The sequence below is a fragment of the Rhipicephalus microplus genome, unplaced genomic scaffold, assembly GCF_043290135.1.
Source record: "Rhipicephalus microplus isolate Deutch F79 unplaced genomic scaffold, USDA_Rmic scaffold_48, whole genome shotgun sequence".
In the NCBI taxonomy this organism is placed as follows: Eukaryota; Metazoa; Arthropoda; class Arachnida; order Ixodida; family Ixodidae; genus Rhipicephalus; species Rhipicephalus microplus.
The window spans coordinates 2,084,079-2,105,883 of record NW_027464621.1 but is presented as its reverse complement, the minus strand read 5'-3'; the positions used below and the strand labels follow the sequence as shown (position 1 = coordinate 2,105,883).

Below are 21,805 nucleotides of genomic sequence, written 5' to 3'. Positions count from 1 at the left end.
TTCCCAATTTCCTTTCAGACAGTGCAGAAAGTATGCATAGAATAACTGCAATATTCCTGGTTTCTTTGCGGGGGAAGGTCGTCTGAATTAATGCGAATGAGCTGTTCACAAACAGATGCAATATGATATAAGTAAGACATCGTGCCTTCTTGCAGCTGAAAATTATTGCTCATGTAATGTGCCCATGTTTTTTAGGTTTTTTTTTTCTTTGCCGAGCACAAGTACGACATCATTATTCCTCACTGAACAATATTTGAATGCGCCGACGTGAAATTCAATAGTGGTCTCACTCAATGCGGAATGTACTGCCAGCAAACATGCTCCGCAGAGTCACTTAAGCATCTTATAGGAAATCTCAGACTATCAGAGCAAGGTATCTCGCACATTAATTCTAGTTCCATCCCTTCATATTTAAACACGTTTAGAATGTGTTTACTTTCTGTTTTTCAGCACGTGACTTGTCCATCAAAATTTTTAAAATTCTATAGCTGTAACACTTTTATGCAGTCACGTGTTTACAGCCCCATCAAACCACGATGGTATTACGGTAAAAACCATAGCGCTTTATGAGCAGTTAATCCTTGAATAACTATAAATTCAGTGTTCCCGCTCACATTTGTTATGATAGCATGTTTTGACATGTATCGGTACACAACACCTCGCATGCCACTCATCTTCTACGTTCGATGTGCACCCATCCAGTGATACCTACTCTGACTGCGTTACTCATTTCACATTTCATGCGTAGATATACATGCAGGTGCGTTCAGACCCCATTCAACAAGCGGCGGCATTTGCTTTTCGTTTTGTCGCCAGCGAGCTGAGAAAGAGCCGCTTCTCTCAGCGTACCAGCTTTTCTCACAATGCTGCGCGCGCCCGTGGGGTGTTGTGAGATTGCTTGAGAAAGGTCTATTCTAATGGTCCGTCGATTGCATAAATTGTGGAGGTGGCCTTCTCAGCCAGTTTTCACCAGCTTTGCTTTCACTTGTTTTGTTATATCAGGCACAGGGCTGTATCTAGTGTCGCTAGTCACTCCTACGGCGTCGTGGTCACGCATACATGGGCGGGACCTGCGCTGCAAGAAACACGCGCAGCTCGAAACTGTCTTGCGATAACACCTGAATTAGTGAGGACGAGCTTAGAGTCTGAGAATGACAGCACCACCGCTTTATGGCGATGATGTTTAGCATCAACCTGAGACATCCGCAGCTGTTCATAGGCTTGTTTTGATTGTTGCCTCAAGTTGTCTCTTCTGCCACTAGTGCATAGCTGCTAACCTTTGTGCACAATATTAAAGCTATTCTGGTTACGTGCGAGGTCCACACATCACTGCGGCGCAGTGTGCAGGCACCAGCTGCAAAGCTGCTTCTCATGACAAGAAGGCCACCGAATCTGGACCCTAACAACGGAGTAGTGCGCAACATTTTAGGACTGAGTGCGATATTGTTCTTTTTTTTAATACTAGGTGCAAAAATTAAAAAAACATGCTTGGATGCATATATTGTAGCGCCAACCTATGCGGATTGAGGTGGCTGATGGAAAGAGGCGGTGCTAGATAAAATAGGGAAGTTCATTGAATTTATAGAGGGATTATTCATATCCCGGGCATCCATCTATTAGGAACAAAAAGCAGAAGATTAATGAGAAAAGTGTACGACTTCACTTGTGTCTCACGAAAAAACAAGCAATGCTTCACCGCATGGCATAACAATGAAGCAGCACCTCAGTTCTTATTCTCTTTGTCTATGTGAACAGAAATATTTTGTACAAGATTTTTTATTGTTTATACTGTTCCTGGGTCATTTATCTTCAAAATGCATATTCTAAATTTTCTTTGCTTTGAATATTTTTGCATATCTAGTGTTTTTTTATTTCACTGTTTACCACCTGGCAACCAAAAATTACGTACTTTTCATATTTTTATTCATTCCAAAATTTTTTTTTTGCTCTACAACATATACTTTTTAGAAAGAGCATTTCATTGTGCGAAATTTTGTGTGCTGCAATGGGTGCTCGAGTACTTTTCAAACTGACGAAAACTATCCGAGACATATGAAAAGTATCCATTTTCGCATGGTAATGAAAGAGTTAAGCTACCATACACTAGAGTGTCGGGTACCTTTTTGTAACTTTTATAAGAAGTTCTACGGTAAAGTGATCCAAGTTTTCCCAAAACAGCTGTGATAGTACAGGAACAGCACCAACTTGATTGGCACTTGCATCAATGTTTTGTAACTACAATATTTTGTGACGAACACATCACATATCATTGACGTATCAAGTAGTCTTGATCAACCCAACAATTTCAGAAAGCTTGCCATGCTATCTGAAGCAAATGCACAAGAGATATAATTATTTATTATATGCAAACAAATTAGGCCCATTATACAGTTATGGAATCCACAGCTATAATAAAACTTAAAAGCAAACAAAATTGTTTTGTTACGTGTCAGGCATCAAGCAAACAAAATTGTTGAGTTGCTGCTCGTCCGGTATCAAATTAAAAACAGCGAGAAAGAAAAGTATTTCCTTTAAAAAAGCTTACCACAAGAATAATGACCCGCATTTGTGGCCAATGGTCACTAGAAGCAATTTGCCTTGCCACAGAATCTGAGCCATCAGGGTGGGTCCCTTTTACCCAAGCCACAAAGCCACCACACATGCTTCGGCAGGCACTACCTGAACCTCGCCTGCGAAGTACGTGAAAGGGAGCAGTGAGCTGTGCTGCTTCCACAAGTGCATGTTCCACAGTTTGCGAAACCAGGAGAGCACAGCAATATTTCACTATACTCTTTACACTGTTCAGACACAAGCAAAGCCTCATTTCTGTCAAAGCCTTCACTTTGCAGCAGAACAGTGTAGTTTCCACAAGGTATCTATATATAAAAAAAAAAAAAAAACGCCAGAGAGCAATAGGAGAGCATAGCAACAAGAATAATTCACACATCTAGAATTCACATCATCAATTAATGCCCATACTGGCAAGAGCTAGTGTACATGAAACCAATGCGTGGGATCGAATCCCGGCCGCGGCGGCTGCATTTTTGAAGCAGGTGAAAATGCTATGGGCCAGTGTGGTCAGACTTGGGTGCACGTTAAAGAACCCCAGGTGGTCCAAATTACCGAAGTCCCCCACTAGGGCATCTCTCATCATAATTATATAGTGGTTTTGGGAAGTTAAACCCTATATATCAACCAAATCGAATGAAACCAATGGCTGGGCATGCAAAATTGGGCAAAAGTTGACCCATTTGCACAACACCATTCAAGATAGGAGTCTCAAAACCACCTGATTTAGCAGGCCAGACATTTAGACCCACAAAGGCGAGGACGTGATTGAATTAAAAACGTGGGAGGAGCCTCTACAGTATGTCCCCTAATGCTGCCATTTGAATGGATGCATTTCCCATGGATCATTTCTGAGAGGATTTGATTTGGCATCAGGATTCAAGAGACATATCGATACTGATCTTCAGAGTGACTCAAATAGGTTTTTTTTTCTCCTTTGATCATGTTACAGAGAATGCTGACCATGCGGGGTACTTAAAGAAAAATATGCTTGAGAGCAGTCTCGTCCCTGTAGCTAACCTGAAAAAATCATAAATCACAATAGGCAATTACTAATGTTAGTATCTTTCAGCAAAATCACAAACATTTTATTCCTTGTGAAGCCACATGCAGCATGTTTGAAACCCCTGATATAAGAAAACTATCATATTTGGTTGAAATATGTGGTCTAAGACCACACTTATAGGCGCCTGATGACAAAGTAACCCAGGTGTGCAGTGTTCGAAGTAAGGAGAGAAAAAAAATCAGTTGAAAATTCAAAAATAATGTTTTCGGGTTTTCCTCACCAAATGCATACAATATGATTATGAGGTATGCCATAATGGAGGTTTTCAGATTAGTTACGACTGCTTGGGATTCTTTAACATCAAATGTAAGGGTTACACCAGCAGCCACAATCCACTGCGGCTGCCAGTGTGTAATATGAAGAAAATGAAGGTGGTACATCAATGATTTTTAAAAGTGAATTTCTTCAGTGCAGCCTTATGTCTCTCCAAGATACAACCACCGTCTACATTTGAAGATACATTTGAACCACTTGGGGTGCTTAAAGTCCAGCTGCAACGAAAGTAGACTTGGGCAGAATTTGCTCGGAATGCGTAGTATATGTTTGGTAAGCAATGATAATGTCAGTAAAAAAAGTTCCAATTGTGTATTTCATTTATAATCAGTGCTCTAGTTGTGAGATAGCAGACGACGTGGAGCCCTAGTGGTGTGTGCCCAGGTAAATCGGACACAAACTGAAATGATGTCAATTGCAGCTCACCACCGCTTGCGAGCAGAACTCCCTGCAGCCGCATCTGTTCCTTTTCTGCACGACACCCCTCTACGGGCTGATAATTGAGAGGAGTTAACTCTTTTGTAGTACAAAATGTGGGGCCATAGGCTGCTGGAACCAACGTTCACTCTTCCAAAAAACGTGAAGCTCCAAAAGCTGCAGGTTATTGGAGTGCGGCGAAAGGAATGGGAGGTGTCGAAAAGCGTACTGCTTTACGAGGCACACTTCAAAGAAGACAAATATAAACACGAACAGTGTCTTTCCGCCCAAATACGATTGAAACTGAAAAAAATGTTGAATCCTGATACAGTGCCTTTAATATTCAGCCATTACAAACACAACAGCGGAAAGTCCCCACCAGAGTTTGGAAAAGCACTGGAGACGACATGAATTATATTGGACAGCTTTAGTATAGCATAAAACGTATGGTGTGTTTTGCTCGCTAAATGATAGCCCAACACTATTCCAAAGACAAAGTTAGTAAAACGATGCCCTGCAAAATTTTAGACTAGCTGCGCCATCTATGATCGTGTAATCAAGGCTCCAAAAGCTAATCAGCTCGCTTCTAAATGTAAATAGTCAAAGCAGCGAAGTTCAACACTTACATCGTGCTCAACTTCATCGTGCTTGACTTAAAGAATTTCGGTACATAACGGCATTATAAAAAATGGACTGTGCTACATTAGCTTTAATGTAAATGTTTTGGGCATAGTCAAACAAGTGTTTAGAGAAATGCAAGGACGCTTTTGGTAGACATGGGAGTGCACCAAACCAAGCATCAGTATCTAAAATGCCGTTTTATGATCTATAGTCTATCAACAAAATGAGAATATCCGAAGGGTAAGCGAGCGGCATCACGTATTGTGAACCAGCGAGTTCGCCAAGACAGCAAGAAAAGACTGTAGGCGCGAAGCCGACAGCCATTATTTAGATATGTGATCCAACTAACTATTAGTATGATCATGTATCCTTCACAGTGCATGTTTATATTGCTACGTGCCAGTGCATGGAGACGAAGACAGGCGCGAGCTAATCTCTGTGGCTGGCGCTGCTCGCTTAACCGTCTGAAAATACATCTCTGACTACCCCTCCGAGTCTCGTAACAATATTGTTTGTTTTTTCGTTATCATTAATGAGAAAACTGTGGGGTGCGGCCATGAAGAGCATTATTCGGAGCACAGAGCAAACGGTTCAGCATTGGTCGGCCTGTCAGGCTGCTGTCTACTGGTGTCATTGATTGGCGAATTTGGAGTGGCCAACGAACTCTGCGCCAGAGCACTCCACTCTGGCGAAAGACAACAGAAGGAAATCCACCAATGGATCATAGGCTGCCACAGACGGAACCAAGAACATGGCATAAACATTGGCCCCATAATGCCATAACCACTATGCTATCATAATAGGTGATCCCAGCAAATGCTGCCTACTTACATCAACAGGATTTTCATGTCCTGAAATGGGGCAGTTATATAATCAATTTCTCTGACTTCACAGCTGAGCTTGAGACTGTGCTTGATTTAACATGATTTGTTCAGTCATTAAAATTTCTGTTGATGCGATATGAAAAATAACTACTGATCTGTACCGCAGTTTTTCATTTTAATTTGGAATTTATGTAATCCAACAGTAAATGAGCATGCACATAGAGCATGCAAAAATGCAAATAAAAAAAAATTCTCATTAACCATAGTTATGTTCTAAATGATCAGAGTAATATGTTTAATTTTAAAACGATAGATCTTCATTTACAAATCAGAAAACCATAGCAGTGTGTTTTCATACCGTGCAATCCCAGAGAGGTCCCCTTCAATATGAAAGAGCGTTCCTAACGACTGCACTGAAATAGAAAAAATTGATGTTATACATTCATGTGTTCATTGACTACTATTAAGACGTTACATATTTCAGGAACAACACCGAAGTGCACCCAAGCTCCTTCTATTATTCTGCGTATTGACACTATAACGAGGAACACCATACTTTCCTCTCTGTTTCCTCACTATTTAATTAGAAATCATGCAACCTTGGGAAGGATTTGAATGTGCACTTGCACTTCTGGAATAAGCCACAGTCAAAATAAAATTAAGAGATGACCACACTTCCCTTATATCGTCAAACTTTTTGTTAAAATAGACCTTTCATCAACAGTAACCTAATATTTTTCATGCCATGCAGCATATTAGTAGCACAAGAACAGCTACGCTCGACAAATAAAACTGGGATGGTCAATTCAAATACAGTTAGCGAGTAGTTTCAGTTTCTTTTACAAGACATTTGGAACTCCATCGAAAGACAATATATTTTATAAAGTTCCCAATCAAATGAAGAAATTTCTGTTCCCTGGCAAACACCTTTACTGATCAGTGTTGTCATCAACCTAAATTGAATAGCTAATTTGGCCATCAAACCAGGTGTACATAGTCTTTTTAGAAATAATGAAGGAAAATAGCCGTTTTGACACAGACAGGTATCTTTTCAAGCATACTCTCCAACTCCATCACGTTAAAACCTCTAGGTGCCCTAGTTACCACCACAGCTTTGTGTATGGCGAAGTTCAGGGGAAGATGGAATTATGAAGCAATGAAAAATTCTAGGAAGAGTGTCACCGGAGCCACCGTTTCCACAAGCTGACTTGTCTTCCTCAAGGCTGCAACTGTTACAACCTTAGAGGAGACAAATGCACTTGTCACAATGTTGGCTTCAGTGACACCTCGTGCTCCAAAGATTTTTCATGGCCATAGCTTTAGTTTATAATAATTGTTAGGGTTTATTGTCCCAAAACTACCATAACTTTAGTTCGACCAAGCTGCATGCCGCACACGTTCAGAACGCATTCGTCATCCCTCCCTGTCACATCAGGTGTGCCGCAGGGCTCGGTCCTTGGGCCTCTTCTTTTCTTAATTTATCTCAACGATGTTGTCGAAATAACGAAAAATACAAAGGTCAAACTCCGTCTATACGCCGACGACTGTGTCCTCTATTCTTGTATTAGTACCTCCCGTGACCAAATACAGTTAAATAATGTTTTTTCTTCTTTCCGTACCTGGAGCTCAACGTGGCAAATGGCACTAAACCTTAACAAAACGGTAAGCATGACATTCACAAACAAGAAGGAACCCCTACGTTTTTCCTATGGCCAGAACATGAAGCATGTCAACGAATACAAGTATCTTGGCGTAACCTTCTCACCGAACTTAAAATGGCATAAACATATAAACCTAATCTGCTCGAAAGCGCTCCGAAAATTGGGCTTCTTAAAGCGAACGTTAAAAGATGCAACTCACGAATGCAAACTAACAGCATACAAATCCCTGATACGGCCTGTTCTTGAATACGCCTCCGTTGTCTGGTCACCTCACTGCGCATGCGACATAGCACACTTGGAAGGTGTTCAAAAAAAAGCAATAAGATTCATATATCACCGTTATGATCAGAATTTTTCGCCTTCGTCACACGCTGTACGTCTATCACTCAAATCACCTGAACACAGACGTACTTGTGAGCGTATCGGCACTTTACATAAAATTGTGAACAAGATAATCACCATTGACATGCCCATTTCCTTTTCCAACTCCGTTGCGAACACTCGCAGGTCAAACCCCATAAACATCACACCCTTCATGCCATTTCTAGATTGTTTTAAGTTTTCATTTTTGCCTTTCACAGTGGAATTGTGGAATAATCTGGATGTTTCTCTCCGAAAGTTGCCTACCATTAGTTTTTTGAATGAACTACCAAACCATGTGTTTTGTTAGTTTAGTGTGTATTCACTGTTATGGACTCACTCCTGCAATGTCTCGAACTGTGAGACAGCAGTATTTGTAAATAAAATAAAAATAAAAAAAAAACAACGTACTAGGCAGCCTGTAGCGCTCAAACGCACCAGGTGTTTCTACAGGCGGCAGTGATTGTTTTGTTAATGTCATGACTTATGCAACAAATAGCGCTGATCATCTCGTTGAAACATTCTTGCTCAGCCAACTCACACAGTCCCTGCATCCATTATCTGCTTCATCACATATTAGTAGCCCACCACAGATTCACGTGATGGTCTACTTGGCCTGCATCACCAAAACATGGTGCCCTTATGGCCACCCTCTGGCTGCCCTTGCGGACTCTCCAGACGTGTGGGGGTGGGTTGCCAGCAAAAACAATGCAGAGGTAGCTTCTGGATATTGCTAAGTTACAATATCATGTTCTGAAGGCCCAAAATATCACTTTCTCAATTTTACCAAATGCTAAATTTAACAAAATAATTTGAGCATGGCCATCACTTCGTTTAATCGAGTTCCAACTCTATTTTAGTACTAGTGTGCCAAATGGCTATTTAAGTTCAAATACAGACACAATTGGAGATGCCCATCCATTATTTTTTCAAAATTTCTTGCTCCCAGTTTAATAAAAAACAAATAGATGACAGAAGGACTGTGTTTCGCAAACGTTACCCTGAACAGAGTACCTATGCCCAAGAGAACAGCATGGAAGTAACATGGGACGTGTTTAATGGAGTATTATCAGCAAATAATGGATAATGTAGCCTTGAACATGATTAAAATCAATGTTATAGTGCATGTCACGCCACTGCACGTGAAACGCACCTCTGGTTTTCGAGTAAACAACAAAACAGCCGCCACCTTTGCCATGAGTGTGTTGGCTGCCACAGTCCTTACAAGCTCTCTTTCCTAGCAGACTTTTTCAACAGAAAGAGAGAGCAGATGTGCATAGGAGTGCAAAGGCTGATGTCCTTTCCTTGCCAGTGCATTTTTTGAGGGTTGTGCATATTGCTACGTGCCACTGCATGGAGTTGAAGAAAATAAAGCAGCTAGACTGGCGCAAGCTAATCTGTATGGCTGGCGCTGCTCGCCTAACCGGCTGTAAATACATCGGAGACTACCCCTCTGAGTCAGTCTCCTTCTCGTAACATATTTGGTGGAGTTGTGCGATCCCCATCCTCCCCACGGAACTCCGAAGCGGACGCTCCCTCGCGGCTTACAACATGACCACTCAAGACTCTGCTACATCCTCTCCGGTAGCCCGCCCTTCTGCCCGACCTGTCAACCCAGCGCCCGCAACTACTTTCGTGACGCTTCCCGCGCTCAAAGACCCCGGTGTGTTCTCGGGCAGCGAGGGTTCCGACGTCGATCAGTGGCTACGCCTCTACGAACGCGTCAGCGCCACTTAAGGTAGGATCCCACTCTTATGCTCGCAAACATCATCTTTTATCTCGACGGAACCCCTCGTGTTTGGTTTGACAACCACGAGCATGACATAACAAGCTGGGACAGCTTCAAGGCAAAGATCCACAAGCTTTTTAGCAACATCTCTGGTCGTCCTGAAGCTGCGAAAAATGAGTTGTCGACTCGCGCACAATCTTCCACGGAGCCCTACATCGGTTACATTCAGGCTGTCCTTTCACTATGCCGCCAAGCTGACGAAAATATGTCCGAACCCGAAAAAGTTGCGCATATCTTAAAGGGTATCGCCGACGATGTGTTCAACTCGTTGGTATTCAACAATGTGTCATCTGTTGATGCGATCATTCAAGAATGCCGCCGGTTTCAACGAGCTAAAAGCAGACGCATCTCCCATCAGTTCCAGCGCCTCCCGAACACCACTGCGACGTCATCGTGTCTCGACACATATCATCCACCAGACACCTGCGACAACTTGACGCGAATCGTCAGGCGGGAGCTTGAAGCGGCTGCTCCAGCTAAGGTCGGACCAACGTCCCCTGACCCCTTTCCGCCAATTACGTTGCCTCTCATTCAAGCAGTCGTCCGGCAGGAAATCGCCAGCTAGGGAATTCACTCTATCTCACCGCCTCCCCGCACCGACTACCAGCCCCGATACACGCCTGCACGTCCCTTCCCGACCGGCGCTCCCTCAACGTTCCGTAATCCGTCCGCATGGCGAACACACGATGACAAGCCGATCTGCTTCTCGTGTCACAGAATCGGCCACATTTCTCGCCATTGCAGAAGTCACTGGGGTCCTCCTGCAAAACTGTCATCTCGTCCCTTCTATGCACGTCCTGCCTATCGCCATGAGACCAGCTGCGACCATTTTGCCCAGGAACCTGCTTCTGAACACCGCTACTCCCGCTCTCCATCCCCCCAACGTCGCCAGTCTCGTTCTCCACAGCCCCGCCGACCATCTTCCCCTGCCTTCCCACGAGGTTCTCGGACGGAAAACTAAGCGTTGCAGCCCCTGGAGGTGGCGCTGCATCGCTCGGACTGACCGAAAATCCTCTTTTGACAATACCGACAAAACAGAACCTCATAGACGTACAAGTTGACGGCGTACATGTCACTGCTCTTGTCGACACCGGCGCCCAACTTTTGGTGATGACGAGTGATTTTCGCCATAAGCTCAAGAAAGTCCTCACCCCTGCGACCACTCAGTTCGTCAGTGTTGTGGATGGTGGAATAGCATCTATCGTTGGAATGTGCTCCGCTCGTGTGAGCATTGCAGATAGACACACAGTTGTTCTCTTCACCGTCCTTGATAAATGCCCCCACGACGTAATCTTAGGCCTCGACTTCCTGTCCGCGCATTCTGCCCTCATAGACTGTTCGACCAGCACGCTCCGTCTACACTTGCCCGCAACAGAACCTCTTGCACAACGGCCGAGTCGCCTCTGCACAACGGGAGGTGTTTTCGCGATGGCCGTTCCTTCTGACCCCCACGCTCAACATCAATCTGCTACTTGCTCCGACAGCGCTATTACTTCGATGATCGCTTCCAACTTAACGCCGCAGCAGACTGATGAGCTCCACCGGGTTCTGCTGTCCTACATCGACGTTTTTGACATCTGCGGCCGTCCGTTGGGGAAAGCTACCGGCATGAGACACCGCATAAACACTGGTAATGAGCATCCTATTCATAGGCGTCCATATCGGGTGTCGGCGGCCGAGCGTCACATTATTCAAAGTGAGGTCGACAAAATGCTCGCCAAGGACATCATTGAGCCATCCTGCAGTCCTTGGGCTTCACCTGTAGTGCTAGTCCGCAAGAAAGACGGTGCATGGCGTTTCTGCGTGGATTATCGACACCTAAACAAAATTACCAAAAAAGACGTCTACCCTCTGCCACGAATAGATGATGCGCTTGATTGCCTCTATGGGTCCCACTATTTTTCCTCCATAGACCTTCGTTCCGGCTACTGGCAGATAAAGGTAGATGAAATGGACCGTGAAAGACGGCATTCATCACCCCCGATGGCCTATATCAGTTCAAGGTCATGCCCTTCGGCCTTTGTAACGCTCCAGCCACCTTTGAACGAATGATGGACTCCCTGCTCAGAGGATTCAAATGGTCCACCTGTTTGTGCTACTTGGACGACGTCATCGTCTTTTCACCAACATTTGAAATTCATATAGAGCGCCTCTCAGCCATCCTGGGAATCTTCCGTCGCGCTGGCCTGCAGCTCAACTCATCCAAATGTCACTTTGGACGCCATCAAATCACAGTGCTTGGCCATTTAGTAGACGCCAACGGTGTACCACCAGACCCGACAAAAATCAGCGCTATCAAAAACTTTCCTGTACCCCGATCTGCGAAGGATGTACGCAGCTTTATCGGACTATGCTCCTACTTCCAACGCTTCGTGAAAAATTTTGCGTACATAGCGAGGCCGCTTACGCAGCTCCTCAAGAAAGAAGTCCCGTTTTCATGGGGCTCCAAAGAGGCTTCTGCGTTCTCGACTCTCGTCCCTCTTCTCACTACCCCTCCGATTCTGGCACACTTCAACCCTGCTGCCCCTACGGAAATTCGTACAGATGCAAATGGGCATGGCATTGGTGCAGTGCTGGCCCAGAAACAACATGGCCATGACTGCGTTATTGCATATGCCAGCCGCCTCCTATCCGCCCCTGAACGTAACTATTCGATAACAGAGCGTGAGTGCTTGGCTCTTGTATGGGTGGTGGCGAAATTTCGACTTCATCTATACGGACGCCCACTTTCGGTAGTTACCGACCACCCCGCACTCTGCTGCCTCAACTCTCTGAAAGATCCATCAGGCCGCCTTGGTCGCTGGGCTTTGCGCCTGCAAGAGTTTTCCTACTCGGTGGTCTACAAATCTGGCCACCTACACCATGACGCCCATTGCCTCTCCCGGTACCCTGTCGACGATCCTGAGGACACTGACGAGCCCACAGAGAACTCCATCTTGTCGGCGTCCGACTTCCTTAATATTGGGGAAGAACAGAAGCGTGATCCAGAGCTGCTTGACATCATCAGCCGTATGGAATCCTCCACAAATGATGCTTCCGTCCGCTACTTTGTCATTAATTCAAAAGGGTGTACTATACCGTCGCAATTTCCGACCAGACGGGCCCGACCTTCTCATTGTTGTGCCTAAGCATTTGCGCCGCTGTATTCTCACCAAACTTCACGACGCTCCCACGGCTGGACACCTTGGCGTATCCCGCACGTACGAGCGCGTCCGGCGCCGTTTTTTCTGGCCAGGCCTTGCTCGTTTGGTACGCCGATACGTCACCACGTGCAACCTATGCCAACGTCGTAAAACACCGTCGCTGCTACCCGCTGGCCATCTTCAACCAATTGACATACCCGCGGAACCATTTTACCGTGTTGGGTTAGACCTGCTTGGTCCTTTTCCCACATCAACATTGGTAAACAAATGGATAGCCGTTATTACAGACTACGCTACACGCTACGCTATTACGGGAGCTCTACCGACCAGCCGTGCATCTGACGTCGCTGACTTCTTGTTACGGGACGTTATATTGATTCACGGTGCTCCGAGACAGCTTCTCACAGACCGTAGCCGTACATTTCTATCCCAAGTAATCGCCGACATTCTGCATTCTTGTTCCATGCAACACACACTGACAACCGCTTACCACCCTCAAACAAACGGCCTCACGGAACGATTTAACTGCACTTTAACAAATATGCTCGCTATGTACGTGTCTCCCGACCACTGAGACTGGGACCTTGCCTTACCCTACGCAACTTTTGCGTATAATTCATCCCGTCACGACACAGCGGGCTTTTCACTGTTCTACTTATTGTACGGAAGAGAGCAGACTTTACCACTGGGCACAGTCACCTCAGCTCACACCTCGTCCACCAGCGAGTATGCCCGCGACGCGATTGCGTGAGCCGATCATGCCCGTCAGCTCGCTCGCGCTCGGCTGATGGCGTCGCAAACCAACCAATGCCGTCGGTACGATGCGGAACAGAGACGTACATTTCGCTCCCGGTACCCTCATTTTACTCTGGTCCCCTCATCATTGGCTGGGCCTATCAAAAAACTTCTGTCTCATTACACGGGACCCTACCGTATATTGCGTCAAGTAACACCTGTCACCTACGAGATCAGCCCCATCTGGCCATCATCATCTATTATGCGGCCCAGTGATTTTGTACACGTCTCGCGGATCAAGCCCTACAAGAATGCGTCAGATAACGACCTTTAAAGCACCGAGACGGTGCCTCCGCCGCCGGGAGTCATGCTACGTGCCAGTGCATGGAGTTGAAGAAAATAAAGCAGATAGACTGGCGTAAGCTAATCTGTGTGGCTGGCGCTGCTCGCCTAACCGGCTGTAAATACATCGGTGACTACCCCTCTGAGTCAGTCTCCTTCTCGAAACAATATTCACACTGTCTCAGAGGAGATTATAGCAGCGCCAAGAAAGCCTACACTGAAAAGAGTTGATGCGGTGCTCCTATACTATACACACGGTTCTGTGTGCTCACGTAGCCAGCTATGTTTACAGGAAGACCACACTGGGTCCCGCCTCACTTGTCCCTCTGAAACGAAAACTGCGAATGGCCACTACAAAACCATCTACAAATTACAGTACAAATTACATCTACAAATTACATCTACAAAAGTACATCTACAAATTACATCTACAAATTACAAATCTACAGTGGGTTCAAGCAAACACACTTTCCAGCCGTGATAAGTGGGTCATTGGCTACCAATTGTAATCATCATCAACCTATCGTAACAAAAAAAACATTATGCAATATCTTTTGTTTGTGCTCCTTTAATTTTTTTAGCGCAAAAAAGAAAGCATGCAACCATAGAACATTCATGCATCATTAATAACTATCTATACAATGTTTCAGAAGTGTGACATGAACTCAGCTGAAGTTGTCGGAATCAACTTGGTAGAGTTTTGTAACACTAAGTGCTGACGTTTATGGCATCAAAACATAAGAAAAGAGAGGCATTGTGATAGGTATAAAGAAAGCTGAATCCATCACTGCAATTCCCACTTGATGAATCAAGTAAACATAACTGAACTATTACTGGTTAAGCTATAAGTAGTGACTTTCCTGAAAGTAATATAGCATTGCATAAATGTCACAATGAAAAACTGCTGTGTGAGCTCTTGATGAGTGAAGCAACTGCCAAAATCAGTGGCCAAACATTTCTCATGTGGCACGCTGATAAGCGCTATTCTGTAGCAATGTCGCCTTTACAAGCCAAATAAAGTGACATGTGGTGAGCATCAACTACATTCTTCAAAAACATTCTAGCAAGCAGCATGATTGATTTATTGTTATGTGGGGTTTCACGTCCCAAAATTACCATATCATTATGACAGCTACCGTAGTGGAGGGCTTCGGAAATATCGACTACCTGGGGTTCTTGAACGAGTACCTAAATCTGAGCACACGAGCCTACAGCATTTTCGCCTCCATCAAAGATGCAGCCGGAATTCGATTCCGCGACCTGAAGGTCAGCAGCCGAATACCTAACCCACAAGACCACCCCGGTGGGGCTCCTAAGCAACATGGCTTGCCGAACTTTTAAGCATAAAACTTATTTCTACTGTCAAGGCTAATGCAGCAGTAATGAGTTTTTTTTTTTTTTATCAATAGGTTTTCATAAGTAAACTTCATGAATAGAAATAAAGTGACCAGTCTTTTTTTAAACACAACAGCACTTATGCTCAAGCAACACATATTTATGAAGATAATATAGTGTGATAATATAATATTAATATAATATAGTGTGGCGCCTCAACTTCTCGGACAGTGTTTTAACTATACACAGGTGCAACATATTAGCCCAATGCAGCATTCTAAGCAACTCCTGCCGAGCACGAGCTAGTGCGCCAGAATGGAACGAAAACCAAAAATCGAACACTAAAAAAGAACACATTTTTTTACCATACTGAATACGTAACAGAAACATGATCTATCATTTCATTCTGGAATGAAGCAAATATTTTTATCGGTCTTCAGTTTAAGGAAAACTTGGCAACTGCAACAACTAAAGTTATGCAATGTGAGCATCAGTGCACAAGACATTGACCCTGCTTATCAAATTTATAATTCACTTACGAGAAAGCTCATTACTACAAATTGAAAGGGTACTGGTCTGTTCTAGTTAAGGATATGCAAAAAATGTGTTTTGACACCTACCCGAAGTTAAAAAAAGTGCAAATAACAGCACCATAACTTCTATGCTTTTATGATTTCTTTAACATCCAATTTTTGCATGTAAACAAAACCCAACCCAGGCTGTTATAGACACTTCTTTTTTTTTTTTTTGTGCTTGGGAACAAAACTCAAATAGAAAAAATAGAATCAGAAAAAACAAAACCCAGAAAAAAACTTTCCTGGCAATAGCCTAATAAGTTTTTCTGAAATAGACAACATAAGTACTAATAAAACATCTTGCAAAATGCAGTACTTTTATACTGAGCTTGCTTACTTTCTAAAGTTCAAGCCTAAGATATCAATGTATAAGGCGCAGACAAATTTTGTTGAAAGGTAAATTAAAAAGGCAATGTCATGAAAAAAAAAAGACATCAGATTATTTAACCAGACAACATTCCTCACAAAACATTTATTTTGAAAGATGGCCTCACCTAAGCATGCATAACCAGCAGCCGATGATGCCAGCCCTGCAGATGTTGGAAAATTGTTTACAGAGCACATGTGAACATTCCAATTTGCCCAGTCAGGAAAGTCTTGTACGTGCTGGTACTGGCTTTTCTTGCGAACTAAGAGACAAATATTTTAACAATGAAAAATTCAATTACCAGGGGGAAAATACTACAAAATATCGGGCATTTTTAATGATTATCTATCCATCAAAGTGCTGTGAAGTGGTCACAATAGCACACTTTATAGTACTTTATGACAGAATGCTAATAAATAATATACTCCAGAATTTTTTTCTGTAGGCTAATGTGTTGAACACAAGCACACAAAGAGACCTATTCAAACATGCTGAACTCAAATTAATTCACTTGTAAAACTTTGTAAACTTTAATGTGCTCTTTCACAAAATTTACTGTGTAATTCATGCATCATATAATATATATGCATATTTATAATTTTTTTATTAAGAACTGATTGCTGTAAGCCAAGCTTTTAACAAATGACAATGTCTCCAATTCTGGCAATACCAATACATTGCTTTTGCAGTCCCTCGGTGTGATTAAAACATTTTTTTCATATTCTGGTTAAACACATTATTAGGTAGCAATTGGTAACCCATGTAAAAAATATTAATGTTGTGTTTAAACATAAATTAGAGCATTGGAATAAAGTCTGAATTCAATTGAGCATTTCAGTTTATTTTTTGTTTAATAAAAAGCAAAAAAAAAAATCATATATCGGCAAAGATACTCTGAAACTGTATCACAATATAATATACATGATACTCAGGCAAGAACTATTTGAGATACAGATACAAAATACTATCATAATAATTAATGGGATCTAACAAAAATCATACTAAGGAAAGTATAGGGGTGTTACTAGAATTACACTCAAAACTCGATATAATGAATCCGGATATAAGGAAATATTGGTTATAACAAAGTAAATAAAAATAGTCTCGCAGCAGAATTAGTACTGAAAATAAACCTTTATAACAAATTTTCGAATATAACAACCTTATTTTCATGTAAGATACAAGTCTCCACTACAGTTGTAATGAGGTTTGGGTGTAGTTGTAGTGTAAATGTCAAGAAAGAAAAGTGGACGAAAGGTAACTTGCCTTGGGCAGGGAATGAAGCTGTGACCTTAAAATAACGCATCCGATGCTCTACGAACTGAGCTACCACGGCGGCTATGCCCCCAATCACCTTACGAGGTATATCATCATCATCAGCCCATGTCCGCTGCAGGACAAAGGCCTCTCGCATGATCCACCAGTCAACTCTGTCCTGTGCTTGCTGCTGCAACTTTATACCCGCAAACTTCCTAATCTCATCATCCTCAATTTAAGCTGAACCCTCTTTGTAAGCCTCCAGGTGTCTGCTCCGTAGGTATCAGCAAGATGAAGGTGTTATATGCCTTTCTCTTGAGGGATAGTGGCAATCTACCAGTCATGACTTGAGAGTGCTTCCCAGATGTGCTCCACCCTATTCTTATTCTTCTAGTTACTTCAATTTTGTGGTTCGGCCCTGCTGGTATTATCTGTCTTCAGTAGATGTAGTCTTTTACAACTTCAAGTGCTCTATTACCTATCTCGAAGCGCTGTTCTCTTCAAAGGTTGTTTTACATTACTTTTGTTCTTTGCAGATTCATTTTAAGACCTACCTTTCTGCTCTCCTTGTCTAACTCCGTAATCATGAGTTGAAATTCGTCCCCTCAGTTACTCAGCAATGCAATGTCATACGTGAAGCGCAGGTTACTAAGGTACTCTCCATCAATTTTTATCCCTAACTCTTCCCATTTTAGGCCTCTGAAACCTCCTGTAAGCACACGGTAAATAGCATTGGGGAGATTGTATCCGCTTGTCTTACACCCTCCTTGATTAAGAAGTGTACATTTAAGGGCTAATTTTTCTTTGTTAGACACATTATTAACGAGATCTAACAGGCAATCATGCCAAAGAAAGTGTAGGAGATGGTATTAGATTCAACTGTAATGTAAATGTGAAGAAATAAATGTGGACGAAAAAATAACTTGCCATGGGCAGGGGCCGAACCTGCGACCTTCGAATAACGCGCCGGATGCTTTACCAACTGAGCTACCGCAGTGGCTATCGCCCCCCAACTACCTTATGGGGCATATATGTGCATTACATGTGGGAGCATCAGTCAGCGCCGCAAGCAACCGTGGCAGCAAGTGTGGAACACTCTTTTCTGCTTGTTTGGTGTCACTTAGTACGCGATCTTATTATAAGCTGGCAGTTGACCAATAATCCCTCGTCTTGGTGCTTTCAGGTAGTATAAGAGGGATTATAGGTCAGCTGCCAGCTCACAATAAGATCATGTACTATGCAACTCCAAACAGGCAGAAAAAGAGTGTTCCACACTTGCCCCCGTGGCTGCTGGTTGCGCCGACTGATGTTCCCACATTTATTGCACATTATATACACCAGTAATGACAGAAGAAGTCAGAAAAGCCTTGAGGCAAAGCTGCTGGTGAGGATCGGGTAATATCAGACCTGCCGGAAGACAGAGGACAGAAAAAAACTAGCCACCCTATTTACGAAGTGTCTGCTGAAGGGGAGAGTACCAGAATCTTGGAAGAATGCTAACATCATCTCAATGCATGAGAAAGAAGAATTGCAGGCTGATCAGCTTGCTCTCCATCGTATAGAAGCTAGTATTTACAAAGGTAATTGCTAGCAGAATTAATACAACATTAGAATTCAATCAACCAAAGGAACAAGCCTGATTTCGAACAGGTTAATCAACAATCGACGACATTCATAATATCAATCAGGTAGTAGAGAAATTATCAGAATACAGCCAACCACTATACATAGCCTTCATAAATAACGAGAAGGCATTTGATTCGGTAGAAATATGAGCAGTCATGCAGACACTGCAGAATCAGGGTGTCGACAAAGCATATAGTATAAACATCCTGGAAGGAATCTACAGAGCATCAACTGCTACCATAGTGCTGCATAAATGACAGAATACCAATCAATGAGCATTTTATAACATCAAAAGAACAGCCAGGTGTCACACAATGCGAATTGCAGATTGAGTAGGTCACCCAATGCTCCCACCTATTAGAAAATGTGTTCTTGATAACCTATTAACTGCGGCATATACCCACACCTAAGGCATAATTTATCGTCGTCAGCCACTGCATAAAAAATTGCACAAAATTTCTAACAAGTGTGTAGCGAATACGACGCTTCTCCAAAGAATGACGAAGGATAGCATAGTAAATGCTGGCCTACTACACAAAAATTATTATTTATGGCGCAGTGGGTACTGTTATGCCCTGGAGTCCAGACCGAACGTCATTGCTTCTGCAAAGGCAACTAGTGTCAAAGCCAGCAAGCGAGCCCGCCTGACGCCATCACCTCAACGACGTCATCTAGCCCGGCGGCGCCAGTGGGTTTTACGCAACACACAGCGAGCTCCCTCAACCCACAGGCCCGATAGCAGCCCGATAAGGCAATCGACGCCATCCAGTCTGGCGAGTCTTACGCAAGGCGTGGCAATACCACTCGCTCATGGATGCAACCCAGTGGCGGGTCTGATTGGACGTTGCTGACGTAAGCGATCACCCGGAGCCTACGAACCAAGCGGCGCGATGCCAAGCAGCTGACCTATGCGTCAGAGAGAAGACAAAAGCATTAGAGCGTCCCAAGACATCTCAGCTCTTCGGGTCCCTTACCTGTCAGCCCCAGTGCCGAATATGCAAAGCCTCTATTCTATTCTGCACATAAATCCTGCCTTAACTCACCGTCGTCTTATCTGCTCGTCGATCAGCTCTGTGCAGAAGCAGCCGCAAGCTGAGAAACGCGCTACCGAACAATTTTAGCAGCCCGTGACCTTGGCGCACTACGGAACAGTGTCGGCGGCCGTGCGAGTGTTACAACCACACTGCTGTACTCAGCAGTGTGGTTGTAACATCCCAAATAGTATTTAGAAAAGGCTCTGAAAGGCCGCTCTTCTAGCTTTCACTGCGACTCTGCTGCACATTCCGCGCAGGCTTGGTGTTTTTTATCAGAACACAAACACGGCGCCCTAATAATGTTGTGAAGGTCATCGACTGATAACTCCGCATGACTTGTCGTTTGATGGTCAAAGGGAGAAGCTACCATTCCATAAAATAAGCCCTATTGTCCCTTTTTGACATCTTATACAGCCGTATTACTAAAAAAAGTGACAAGCAGTTGTATGACATGCCTTATTCGCTACCAAAAAGACCTACAGAAGCCTCGCACTGACGTGCTATGCACTAAAGGTGAGGCAAAGGCCAGCTTCTTACTACCTTGTTGTTATTCAGATGGAACATTTTTTCTCCTTTAAAATAAAAACTACTCTTTTGAAACTTCCTGCATGTCTTGCTTTTTAGCATACTATGCAAAAATATATAAGCTATATTTTTTATTTGAACCATTAATTTCAAAAATCAAGCCATAACATACATGCTATTTATCCCAACTTTGTCACAATATTGTAACAATGTTTTTCATTCCTTTGTGAAGTGTTTTAGTCATTTAATATAAGAACCTATAAAACAGAAAATATAGACTACTCACAAATACATTTGTGCTTTTTGTAACAAATGCTTCACATACAGCATATTGCAATTTTTCTCCAAGGTGAAAAATAAAGAAAGGTAAAACAAAAATGAATAAACTACCACAGTTATGAAAGAAGCACCTTGACATTAAGAAAAAAAACATCTCGTAGTAATAGCTCGAACCAGTAATATTATATAAATTATTTATTGCGACACAGTTTCACTTGGGTGCCCCAAGTTTCAAGCATCCTTTAGGCAACACAAAATTTTTTTGTGAAGTATAACGTCTCAATAACTACTCATATTCGCATATACCTACACGATTTTTTTTCAGCATGATGGCAGATGGTTGAAAATTGATTGGGCCCACTTGATATGGAATGATTCATATCTATATATATTTCAGCATGACTGGAGAAAGTTAAGAACTGATTAGGCCCACTTGTTAAGAAGCCATCCACATCAAGTGGGCCTAATCAATTTTTAATCATTTTCGAACATGCTGAAAACGATCGTGCAGGTGTATGTGAACGTGAGAAGTAGCAAAAAAAAAAATTGTGTTGTTTAAAGGGCATATTATATATATATATATATATATTAACAAAGGAATGTACACATACTTTCATGAAGACAGTTCTGCAGTCTTGGTGAATGTGCGGATTCCTCTCTAAAGCAAGAAAAAATACATAACTGTTATACTGCACAATACAATCAATCACAAATCTGACAAACATTACCTATGACTAGGTGTCCCATGAAATTTCTAAAATCAGCATATGCCATAAAACTCATAAAATCAATGATACATTTCTTACACTGAATTGTGATAATTAAAAGCAACACTATCTTGTACAAGTATGTAATTCTCTGAAAACCATATAATACAAAACAAAGCTTAAAATTTCTGAACTACATAACTAGGGTCCGTCTGTAAAGTTGCGAGACTGGGTCTGGCAGAATCTATCAATCCAACACGCACATATAATTTAAATTCTTTAAAATAGTAATGATTATAAT

The 21,805-nt window shown here is 42.8% G+C and overlaps 1 protein-coding gene across 2 annotated transcripts in view; it reads right to left on the bottom strand.

Moving 5' to 3' along the window:
- The window catches only part of Mvd (mevalonate diphosphate decarboxylase), an 84,084-nt gene that overhangs the window by 38,712 nt on the left and 23,567 nt on the right, over positions 1-21,805 (bottom strand). For both annotated transcript variants that reach the window (XM_075884821.1, XM_037428703.2), the window contains exons 4-7: positions 21,409-21,455; positions 16,204-16,338; positions 6,128-6,182; positions 2,546-2,690 (exon numbers count right to left, since the gene is read on the bottom strand). In XM_075884821.1, the coding sequence (XP_075740936.1) occupies positions 2,546-2,690; positions 6,128-6,182; positions 16,204-16,338; positions 21,409-21,455 (382 nt within the window). The remainder of the gene's footprint in view (positions 1-2,545; positions 2,691-6,127; positions 6,183-16,203; positions 16,339-21,408; positions 21,456-21,805) is intronic.